Raw genomic sequence first — 12,523 nt, 5'->3', positions numbered from 1 at the left:
ACATCCATTAACCCTAAGGGTCTGGGTATAATGAAGTTAAGTCTCATATTGTGTGAGACATTTAAAAGAAATGGGGTATTTACTGACACATTTGATGTCTTGGACCAAAACATTAAAATATCTGAAGCTTGTGTTAACCACAGACCTTTTCTCAGGCATCTAACTAAAAACACAAAACATTTAATGCTAACTCTTTTCCAGATGTTAAGACTAATTACTTCAGAACTCTATATACTTATCATTCAGCAGTGTCCAGACAGCTTGTCTAGACAGCGTATGTTTCTCTGTTGTTGTCAATATTGTAAATACAGCCATATTTATCAGCCTGACTGGACCCTAAGGGCTGACACAAACCTTCTGCCCCTCGCAGGCCAAACCCCAGCCCCTTCCTCCCTGTAACCTCTGCCCCGACCGCCCTCGCAACACCGTCCAGAATTTCACACTTTGTCCTCAGGATCTGACTTCGAGCTTCAGGAACCTGAGCTCTTTAAAGACTTCGAGCATGAGTGACAAAACCTGCAGAACAAGGTAAACACACAGGGAATTGAACCTGCACATTTCAGGGCTGGTTATAAAATAGAGAAAAATATAAAGCGTAAGATTATTTTAGTTTTTTTTTTAGGAGTATGCATTGAAATGAGAAAAGTGAATCAAATAAAACTGAACTAAAATGAATGGGGGTGATTTATTTACCACTTGTTAGCCCTATGTGTTTTCAAGGCAATGCACTTTACGGCATACTGGTTTCAGGATGTAAAAGTAGAATCAAAAAGGTTTTTCAGTTTTCTTAATTCTACCTTTATTTAACCAGGTATGTCCTACTGAAGTTTGGAACCCGTTTTTAAAGAAAAAGCTTTCCAAAGACAACCAAATAAAGGTTACAAACAACACAATAAAAGATTAAGAGATTAGAGAGATTAAGATTTAATGTCAAGAGATTGAATAATGTGATATAAACAGAAAGGCTATAAAAGGCTAAATTAAGAATGCAATTTTAAATCATGTAGTTAACAATGGTCATCACGTCTGCCAGAGATATCAGATTCATTTCTTTGATTTCCTCCTGCAGACTATCTCTATAAGTGGCTGCGCAGAAAACCTGGAGGCTTTGTCTCCTCTCTCTGTAGGGACAATATGGTGAGACACTGTGTACAAAAGAGGTGTCACCATTACTGGAGGCAATAATGACAAGTATAAAGCTCAGTGTGGCTCAATATGACAATTCCATAGTGGATGCATATCCTCAACGTTCTGAAATACATGAGCCGAGAAATATGTGAATACACTAACATGAGATATATATATAAAACATTTGTTCATCCTTTTTTCAGGGCTTTTTTGTGGCATTCATCTACTGTTTCTGCAATGGAGAGGTAATGAATCAGATACTTTTGAAAAGCAGATGTACTCTAATAATAAAAGCTTTTTGTTTAGATGTCTGAGAGTCATCAAAAGCATGGACTTCTAGAAAACATACGGAATAAAGCTCTGCCCCCTGTTGAAAAAAGGAAACATTACAAGGTAAAATGTCCTCACTGGTTTACGCCCAAGATATAAGTCAAAATACATAAACTAATTATCAAGCAATATTTCCGTGTGCACTGTTTCTGACTTTCCCACAATGAAAACCCTAAAGGCAGAACATCCCTTTTAGACAAAAACCACATGTCGATGTAAAAAAAAACAAAAAAAACAATAACTTTAGAACAGAGTTTGACTTGCTTATCACTCAGGCATTTAGAATAAGGTTATCATGATACTGAAGGAAATGGGATTAGTTTTTAAGTAGTAATAGTGAACATACCAAACTCCAAGCACACATGGACTTAAGACATATCATCGCAGTAATTCAACATTTGTCAGATTTGAATATAAATAATATATATATATAATTTAATCTAACAGTACATAACAAACAAATAACTGTGACTCCTGTTAAAAGCTTGACATACGTTTGCCCTAAAATGTGCTCTTCCTTACCCTACCATTCCGAAAATATTTGATGATAAAAATGGGCCCATACATCTTGTATATCAAGCAATTCAACCTGAATCACATTTTCTATATTCTATTCATGGGCACTTCTAGTTTATTCTGCATATAAGCGATATGCCCTCTGATTGTCCTTTACAGACTAAAATTGTATATTTCACAGCTCTGGTGTGAAAACAGAAATATAAAGCATCCGAACATATGGAGTGCCAGACACAGATATGCATGAGTGATTGCTCCTCCACCAGGACAAACAAAAAAAAACACCAACCCCCACCAGCAATGTATGGTGGCAACCAGCTGTCAGCTCATTAGAGAGGAAAGGTTGGGCGGCAAAGTGTCCACAGGGTGATCCAGACATTATCTACTGTTAGCAAGAGGGTGAAGGAAGAGGAGAGAGGAGGAGAGGCTGATGGGAAATGACAGGAGGAGGAAATGATCAAGCATGATGACTAGAGGTGATGATGTCAGTCACTCTCATTGTACAGTAAACCCATTTTCAGAGGCTGTTATTGAACAGGAAACTTAACGCTCAGTCACATGATCACATGGTTATACATTATAGGTGCTTTGTGGCCTTAAAGAGAAAGTGTGGTTCATAAAACAACATGCAATTTTGGGAGCTCTCTGCACTTCATTTTGCAGAACAGGACAACACACACAGTATATCATATGCTTTAAATAAACGTAAATAACACACCATTGAAAACATGTCGCAATATAATCAATAAATCAATAATGAATTATTGTTATAGGCTATTTTTGATTGTCAAAATGTGTAATATTTGTTTCACTTAAATTTGATTTAGTTTTTTATATTACCTTTCATTCAAGTCTAAATGTTGTTATTTGTCATGTTCAGTCTTTTAATGTAATAATTTTTATTTGTTGTCTTCAGTCTTTTTATTTTCTGTTTTGCTTTGTCTGTTTCATTTAGTTTCTTCATTTAGTCATGATCCGTCTTTTGTTTTATTTATTTTTTCAACATACTCAGTCTTTTAATTGCATTTATTTCCCCGACATTTTTATTTATAATTTTTTTCTCCATCATGTTGAGTCTGCATGACGAGCCCATGACGTCATGTTGAAGTCATAAAGTAGGCGGGGTCAGAGAGAGAGCAGCAAATGTATTGCAGTCCTCAGCGAGTCCTCTGTGTATGAGAGTAATAATAAACCCCACATACTGCATGTTCCGGTGTTTCTGATGCCTCAGGCTGTGTATCCTCCGGCGTAAGACGAAGCACCAGCTGCCGGCAGGAAGCAGCTTCCTCTCCGGCCAGGAGTGCATGCGGAGGGCCGGTGGCCGACAGGGAGGGGTCCTTTGATTTCAGGGCTTCCTCCTCCTGGATGGAGCCCGGCTGTGTGCAGCCAGCGATGGCCATGGAAGATAACTCGAAAAAAACACCGGGTCGTAACGTAGCGGTGGAGAGAAAAAACCTGATTACCGTGTGCAGGTCAGTGTGCTGTCAAAGTGTGTGTGTGTGTGTGTGTGTGTGTGTGTGTGTGTGTGTGTGTGTGTGTGTGTGTGTGTGTGTGTGTGTGTGTGTGTGTGTGTGGTGTGTGTGTGTGTGTGTGTGTGTGTGTGTGTGTGTGTGTGTGTGTGTGTGTGGTGTGGTGTGTGTGTGTGTGTGTGTGTGTGGTGTGTGTGTGTGTGTGTGTGTGTGTGTGTGTGTGTGTGTGTGTGTGTGTGTGTGAAGTACGTGTGTGTGAAGTACGTGTGTTTTAAGTGCCTGGGATCTGAATTTAGTGCAGTATTTAACAGGTTAAATGTTGCATATATGACAAGTGGTCATGTGGTTATAATTTGTTAATGTTTTTTCTGGTGTTTTTATTCTAACACTAGATAATAAATGCACACAAGACATCTTCTGACATGCATGCTTACGTCATCCTCATAATAAGTCATTATAATGAACTCTGGGCCTGTGCGGACATGAAGCCTGCATGTGTATTAACAACCTTTTAATACACATCATGTTTATTTTATACTTACAAAATCAGACAGACTTGCCTCTGAGTTTAGCAGTGTCATCTCTGTCAGTGAGATGTATCTCCTCCCTCCTGATGGGGTGGTTGCTATGACGACAACCTTCCTGGGGCAAGGACTAGCTGGCACCCCTGGGACTCAGGGCATGGAGGCAGTTACTTAAAGTGTCCTGATTGAACCATGAGGGGGGGGTTTGGATAAAGGTTTGTACTTCAAAGCTTTTGCCAGAACACATACAGTATAGACATAATCATACTGTATGCATGCTTGCTATTGACCACACAGTGTAAACATCAGCACATATAAACTATATGTTTACATGCATGTCATATTAACTTACCGTGAAGATCTTCATTCAGAGATGTGGTCTGTAGTTAGGTCTGCTTTAAAGTGTAAACACACTCAGTTAAAGTAACTAGCATCACATTTAAAGCTGCCACTATCAATATTTTTGAGCTCATTGTTTTGATTGTCCAGTTCGCACATTTTCTGTTTTGGTTCACTTTCAATTGCTCAAAACAGCTAAATGGCTGACTATTTGTTACTTTTTCTGTGCCAAACAGTCGACAGATGCAGTTGGCGATTCACAAGTAAACATTTAGCAGTTAAAGAGCCAAATACTTCCATCTGGAGCATTGAGGAGACCAAAATTGGAGCTAAAAGGAGAGTTCATATTGGACTTTGTCAGGGACCAGAAAAATAAACTTAGATTCATGCTGAGAATTTGCTCAAGTTGCCAAAACAATCAGTTATTTCAGATAGAAATTGGCTATTTATGAAACTGACATACAATTCACTGTACTGGGAATGCACGTAGATTTAGACTTTTGCCCAAACAAGTGGTGATTGCACTTGGTTATTAAATCTGGCAAAAATAATGGCATAATCCTTAATTTAAAGCGCAGTAAATGTCTAAACTCTGGCTTAATGTCTGCTCTGTCCAGAAATATGCTGCTTGTTCTGCCAAATTCAGATCATTGATGTTAAAGTCAACTGGAAATCCTGTCATCAAAACATCTCTTATCTGTTTGTGTTAGGCCCAAGTCATGTGACTGGAGTCCACATGTCCAGTCATACATTATGTTCTTGTCGTATGTACAACTAACAAACATTACACACACAAACACACATTCAGACGATCTGGTGCAGGTGAACAGCACCTCTGTTGAAAAAAGCTTGTCTGTGTCAAGTGACGTCCCTGCTGTTTGTAGTACAGTGAAATCACGAGGGAGTGTGCTTTTTCTGAAGATAGTCGGACATTTATTGTCCAGTATCTGTCAGAGCAGCTGAATGAGACATTGTTGCCCCTTGAACAATGGGGATTGAAATCACTTGCCTCAATTGCCTATGTTTGGAGAAGCTTTGTCTTACGGACACACACAAACTGACTGTGTGTTTACTGTAAAACGCCCAGATGTGTTTTACTTTAAAAATGTTAATATTTGGCCACTAAACTCTGTGGTTCTAGAGTCAGTAAAACATGACCAATCTCTATCAGAAACAGTGTTTGTTCATGCACTTCAGAGGTCATGTTGACCGGGTTTCAGTTGTGTCTGTGTCACCCCACAGCATATCTCCTTGTCACTGGAAAAACAACATTTGGCAGGTGTTCCTCCAACACACCTGCTGAATTATTTAGTCTCCAGGAAAAAATATTTAGGAGTGGTCATTTCAAGGAAAGGATAATGTTGCCTTAAATAAACAGCATTCATATGGCAGGAGTTCACCCCAGTTAACATTCAATTATTCAGGCACATTGTAACACCAGAATCCATTTGGCAATTTTAAATATTTAGCCATGCTAGACATGTAGGGATGGCACTGTCTGTCACATGGTCCATCCCAAACTCAAATCTCAACATTGAACAACTATATGGAATGATAACTATGAATTTAGTACAGACATTCATGGACCTAAATATACAAATATTGTCCAGTTTGTGACGAAATACCTGCAAAAGTAATCGCATTCCCACCAGCCATTGATTATTTATGTTTGTTCTATTTCTTCTTATTATTGAGTGTTTATTTTGACTATTTCACATGACAAAAAACGGTATACATAGAGAATTGCAAAACAATTACTCAATGCTTATATTACAATGTTTTTGTATAGTTATCATTTCTAAAGCTTGCCTGAGAAGGCTCTTTTAATATTACAAATATAAAACATGTTCAAAAATAAAACAGTTGAGCAGATCGTACAGTAAACACTTAGCATTGCTAACAGGATGTCTAGGTGACTCAGATAAGTGACCAGAAGCGGATTTATCAGCTAAAATTCCCTTTTGTTAATAAGACTAAAAAAGGGATAGTGATGAATATATCTGCTTTATTGTTAACTCCTAAGTTTGTCCTTCCCCAACAATTGTGTTGATTTCTGCTTTTCTTTCACAGAACTATTCCAAATATATTTCTTATTACAGTCACTTTCATTATTGTGCTGGTTGTCTGGCTACTTTTGTTTTCTCATTTTAATAATGTACTGAAAAACAACATACTGATGGGCTACAGGCTTCAGGCATCCATTACATCAGACCAGAGTCATAAATTCAAGCTGTCCATTTCTAAGTAAACCAAGTCGTCAGAGCTTCCTGAAAGCGCTCCATTAAGTCTACCTTGTGGATGAGTCAGACGGAAATGGACAGTGCAGCGTGAATGGGCAGAAATTCACATTAACATCACAATTATGGGAATAGCATAGTGTGCATTTAACCTAGGATTCAGTTGCTTCTCATTTTAACCATTTTACAGGTTTTTATCGTTTGTTCATCTAAATGTATCATTCCAACATGGTTATATCCTTATAATTCGTTAAACTGAATCGAAGGAAGAAGTAATCCATTAATCGCATCCCTGACTAATCTATTCCCACAATTATATTTTTCCTGGCAAACTCTTTGTGTATAACTTTTCTCTCTCTGTCTCTTCTCTCTTTAGGTTTTCAGTGAAGACGCTGTTAGAGAAATACACAGCCGAGCCCATCGATGATTCCTCTGAGGAGTTCATCAACTTCGCAGCCATCCTTGAACACATCCTCAGCCATTGTTTCATAGGTACAACTTATAATCAATGACATGTTCAAAAAACTTTTTTTAGACGACAATACAAGTTTTAAACTATTTTTCGTCAATATTAAAGGTCACCTATTATGCAAAATCCAAATGTTCCTGTCTTGTGTACATAAACATGTGTCCCCTCTGTGTAAAGACATTCTGAATGTTACAGGAAAAAAGATTCGCACCTGTCTGAAAATGAGCCGATCAGATTTTGGCCACTTTATGATGTCATAATGATTTTTTGGCTTGTGTGACCATTAGCCAATCACCAACCAATGTAACCCCCCCACCCCCCACATTATCACCTGAATCTCCTCCTAGAGCACCATTGTGTTATTTTTAACCAAATATCTCTCAGAGGGGCGTGGGGAGGGGCTCCTTATTTTCATCTAAAGTAACAGACAGAGAATCAGCACTTTTGAAACAGGGCTGAAACAGAGGGGATTATGGGTAATGCTGCAATGATCTGTTTGGTATTTGGAGCCAAACACTTCAGAGACATGTTTTGTATATATCTGAGACTTATAATAAAGTAATGAAAAACAGTATAATAGGGGACCTTTAAGAAATGAAGACGTGATTAGCCATTGACCATTTATTAAAACCAATTCCACCATCTCTCTGAATTCAAATTAATGCATTAATTATAATTTATTGAAAATAATTGTCTAACATGCTGTTTGTTCTTTGTACTTAACGTTTTTCTTTATAGTCGAACATTGGGCTTTCTCTCATACTGTACTGTAGCTGCACCTGTTTGCCCAAGACTACACTCTGTGTTTACTGAGATGAAATAAGTTGATAGCCAGGTCCAACATATAATTGTAGAAAAATATCTTATTCACGTTGCACTCTTTTCAGGCTCCGGCAGCTGGTTTGATGGTCAGAGGAGTTACTGGGACTATGTCCGTCTGTCCTGCGCTAAAGTCCCCAACAGCTGCATCAGCAGCATCGAGAGCATGGAGAACATCAGCACCTCCAGAGCCAAGGCAAGACCTACGTACACTTAAAGTGAAAATTGAAAGGATTCACAGTGAGATGTTATAGTATACAGTAAGAACTGTAAAGTCATTTCTGAACCTTGTGTGACTCCTTCAGGGGCGAGCCTGGATAAGAGTGGCCCTGATGGAGAAGAGGCTCTCTGAATACATCGCGACTGCTCTGAGGGACAGCAGAACAACCAGGTTAGAGGCCACACACACACACACACACACACACACACACACACACACACACACACACACACACACACACACACACACACACACACACACACACACAACACACACACACACCACACACACACACACACACACACACACACACACCTCACTATACAGAACCGAAAATGAAGGTGTTTATGTCACTTAACCTTGTCTATTTTGTATATGTAGGTTTCTCCAAGATGTGCTTAGCATTACATTATGTACTCCAATTTAAACATACTACTTCATCAGCACCAGCAAACTTTCCATTTTCAATCCTTTCTATAATTTGAAAGTTTATAGATAGGGGTCTATTCATATATCATTCAGAGCCTCATATTTATCATTTTTCATTCCTAAATAGGATACATGGCAAAGTTATCTCTGTAAAAGCCACTTACTCTATTGCATCAACAAAATGAACCAATCATTTTAACCCGGCATTATCCAATAATTAGTTTTCTTTTCTAAAAATGTTTGCAAATTAAAACATTTATTAACATAATGCTTCAATTGGGCAAGTTTAATGGTGGTTTATAGTTGTTAAGTTTTTTACCCCATTCACCTGAGTCTCCCCTTTAGGAGGTTTTATGCAGAAGGAGCCATCGTGTTAAGGGAGGAAGCCACCGTCCTAACAGGGATGCTCATAGGACTCGGAGCCATAGATTTTAAGTGAGGAAACCTTAAAAAAATGCTATCTACGCATTCAAAACACTTGATTTGACATGGCTATGTGATAATATGATGTCTCCTGTCTGTCTGGTTTCTCCTTCTGTAGTTTCTGTCTTAAAGGAGAAGCCTTAGATGGGAAATCTTCTGCCGTGATTGACTTCACACCTTACTTGAAATTCACACAAAGGTTTGTTCATTAACACTGTAGAGAAAAGACAAAGTTAATTGAATCTCTTCTTTACTAGGAAAGTAGATTTTGATACTAGACACTTTAAAATAAATAATTGAGTGCTTCTGCTGCAGTTATGATTACCTGAGTGATGATGACGATCAACACAGTGTTGACAGCAGCACAAGCGACGACAGCGTTCCGGACCACCCCTACATCCCCCTGGTCCCCGACGAGGAGAGCTTGAGCACAAAGTGTCGCAAGATGGAGCAGAGGTTCAAGATCGTCAATGCTCAAAAGGTAGACAACCATATTTGGGTGTTTGACAATGCACAGGATAGTATTGCTTGAATAAATAGTGTTTCCACTTTTGGGATATAGGGTTATATACATTATCCCAAATGTTTCCATGAATTCAAATCCAGAAAAAACTGTAATTTAATCAAGATAACAGTCTGTTTCATCTGGTCGTTTGTAATGGCGGCTTTCCCCTTTACCCATGCATTAGTCCTGTGGTAATCTGTCAGAAATTAACCTTTTATCGCCAATTTGGTGGTTTTAACGTTGTTTTATTTAAGTAGGTGTAGCAAGTAGAGTTACATAAGTTAAGTATGTTGTAAGGTACCTTATGTGCGTTAAAATAAATCAACACTCCGTCTCCTTGGTGAAAGTCATTTTGTTATTTGACCCATTCATCAACCCTAACCTCCTCACTACATGGACTTCACACTTCCTCATACTATTTCCTTCTTTTCCTTTGTAAAAAATTGCATCACAAAATAATTTCTGTAATTCGCTCAGCATCTCTGTTGGACAGTTTCTAATTTGAGTATCCGAGAATGAAGATATGTCCTGTCACTCAGGGTTACCTGGAGGAGCTTGTACGCCTGCGTGAGTCCCAGCTGAAGAACACAGAAACGGAGAACAAGAGGCTAAAGGCCCACCTGGAGGAGCTGGAGAGCCACTGCACGCAGGAGAAGAAGGAACTGGAAGCCATCGTCCTGGAGCTTCAGGAGCAGCTGTGAGTGATGTCGACTTACTGCATGTTACCCTCATATTCCTCACTTTAAACCATAGAACAATTATGCATTTTCATTTGTTTAGGTGAAGGTTTTGACGTGTCTGTATCACAGATTTCAATGCTTTTTAGTAATGTATGTGTTGTATGCAAATTGTTGCCAGGACCAGCTTAATTCCCTGTGACTCCAACCACCTGGCCAAAAACCTTACAATCCCTCTGGTCAACCAGTGGCCGGCGATCCAGATTTACAACAACCAAGACGACGTCAAGCTGTTCCGCCGGTTTGTATTTGTTTAGACAAGGACGTGTCAGTTAATAATAGCCAATATAACGCCCTATAGCCCAGTTTGATATTTTCAAATTGCTCGTTTTTTGGGGGATGAGTGGTGCAAGACATGACAAAAAAAGATGACTTCCTTACATTGGAAGCTAAAACCAAAAAATGTAAGTTGCCTATAGATAGATTTAGCATTCCAGCTCAAATACTGCCCAAAAGTATTAAGGTGGTATATTACAGGGTTCATATCCACAAATACTGTATATTTGCATATAAGAATTACCCCTTGAAATGTAATGCATGCCATTTTCTTGTACTACAATCAATAAAGAGACTCCATTTTATTATATTTACAGTATTGTTAACTCCTTAGTTTGTCCTTTTGTTGTCCTGCAGGAGGAGTTTCCCCAGCACAGAGCTGCTGTCAGTGGAGATCAGCCTGGACTCAGACTCCCAGAGGACTGAAGGGAAACAGAATGGAGGAGCCTGGTGCACAGGTGACATTTTACACAGCCACACACACTGTGTTTTAGTGAGATAATAACTAACTCACACAAAACAGTTGAGTTGACCCTCCCTTCGCATGTGTGTCGCACCCTTACAGAAAAGGACTACACCCCCTCCATGATGGGCCTGTGTGGGTCCCTGTCCTCCCTCCGCAGCTGCAAGTCTCTGGCTAGCCTCAAGTCCAGTGAGTGCCTGGTCCACATCAGCAAAGAGAACAGTCCTGCCCTCTCTCCCAGCTAGGGGGCGCCAAATAAACACTGCCGACCTGTTAACTGAGACAATTCAACATGAAAACACAAAAGACTACTTCTGGGAGGTGGACAAATGCTCTTTTTTGTGGCCCTGACGTGAGTTCCTTCATGCTCTAGGTCTCAAGTTACACCTTTAAAGCATTTGTGAAAGAGTAGCCTCCCTATTTGTGACAAAGACGCAGGAAAAGCTGCTGTACTGCCCGACGGCCTCCTGCAGCTTCACTGTCTCTAATAGTCTTGACACGATTAAGCCTCCTGGAATGCAAACCACTGGTCCAGGATGACCTCTGTTACGTCATGATGTGTGTAATTACAGTCACGTCTCTACTGGTAACATTGAACAAAACATCGCTGTAGGATTGTCCTGTGTGTACTTGTCCATTTGTCTGTGTCTTATCCTTCTTCTGTCAGTGTATCTTATTCCGCCTCTTGCATAATACTGGCGGTGCTGGGTGGATGAGCTGGTATAACCTTAAAGGGAACAGAAACAATGTTTTGCCATATTATATCAGACTATTTTAAAAGAGAGGCTTATACTGTTAACATGGACAGAGGGTTTTATGATGAAGATTATTTAGAAATGAAAAGAAGCAGCTCTATGATATTAGGATGGTTTACAGTTTAGGCCTTATTCAATCATATAGTATGTTAGACACAGATTTTAGGATGTGACAGTAAAGACTTGAGAGGCTACAAAGGTTTGCAGAGCCATTACAATGTGAACTGACAATATCTATTGCATATGAATGCAAAGTGCATTGCAACTATGCAGAATGAATGTTTTCATTGTCTTTTTCTAAAAACCTGGCAGTAGTTTGAGCAGGAGAGAAATAGTGAATGTGCAACGTGCGTGTGTCATTTGATTTATTTTGTATTGGTTATTTTTATATTTTTAATTAATGTTATTGCTTTTTATCATTTAGTGACATACACATTGCAATCTCATGCAATGTTGTGAGATTTGGGATGCATTGTGTTATTTAAACTGCAATAAAACTCCCTTTTTTGAAACATTAAACAGTAGAATGTGTATTTTGTTTAGTTTTTTGCTAGTTTAGTGTATGTTCAAAAACAAGCATGAAATAACATTATCATCAGTATCAGCTGTAGTTAGTGGTGAGTAGAAAAGGTTATGCTAACATGCTAAAGATGGAAAGCTCTGTGAAGATTATTCCTACAAAACATTAGCATGTTAGCATTGGTGTTGTGAGCATGTTAGCATGATGATGTTAGCATGTAGCTCAAAGCACTGTGTTTCTCAAACAACCTCATAGCTCTGTTAGCATTTCTGCAGACTCTTAATCTTGTTCATATAGATACCCTTCAGGAATTGCCTCCACATTTACATTTAAGTGAATCTTTTTGCTGCATTTAAGAATAGTT

At 38.9% G+C, this 12,523-nt stretch overlaps 1 protein-coding gene across 1 annotated transcript; it reads left to right on the top strand.

Annotated features, from left to right (window-relative positions):
• The first annotated feature begins 3,100 nt into the window (after positions 1–3,100).
• rundc3ab (RUN domain containing 3Ab) lies at positions 3,101–12,158 on the top strand. Its single transcript, XM_034214646.1, has 11 exons — positions 3,101–3,446; positions 6,920–7,035; positions 7,900–8,027; positions 8,137–8,222; positions 8,826–8,915; positions 9,022–9,102; positions 9,219–9,384; positions 9,948–10,105; positions 10,267–10,386; positions 10,779–10,879; positions 10,987–12,158. Exons 1-11 carry the CDS (start codon positions 3,340–3,342, stop codon positions 11,127–11,129), a joined length of 1,296 nt encoding a protein of 431 aa, XP_034070537.1. The 5' UTR covers positions 3,101–3,339; the 3' UTR covers positions 11,130–12,158.
• The last annotated feature ends 365 nt before the right edge of the window (positions 12,159–12,523 follow it).

This window comes from Gymnodraco acuticeps, unplaced genomic scaffold, assembly GCF_902827175.1.
Source record: "Gymnodraco acuticeps unplaced genomic scaffold, fGymAcu1.1, whole genome shotgun sequence".
NCBI lineage: Eukaryota > Metazoa > Chordata > Actinopteri > Perciformes > Bathydraconidae > Gymnodraco > Gymnodraco acuticeps.
The sequence above is the reverse complement of the archived record's forward strand: the minus strand, read 5'-3'. Positions and strand labels throughout refer to the sequence as shown.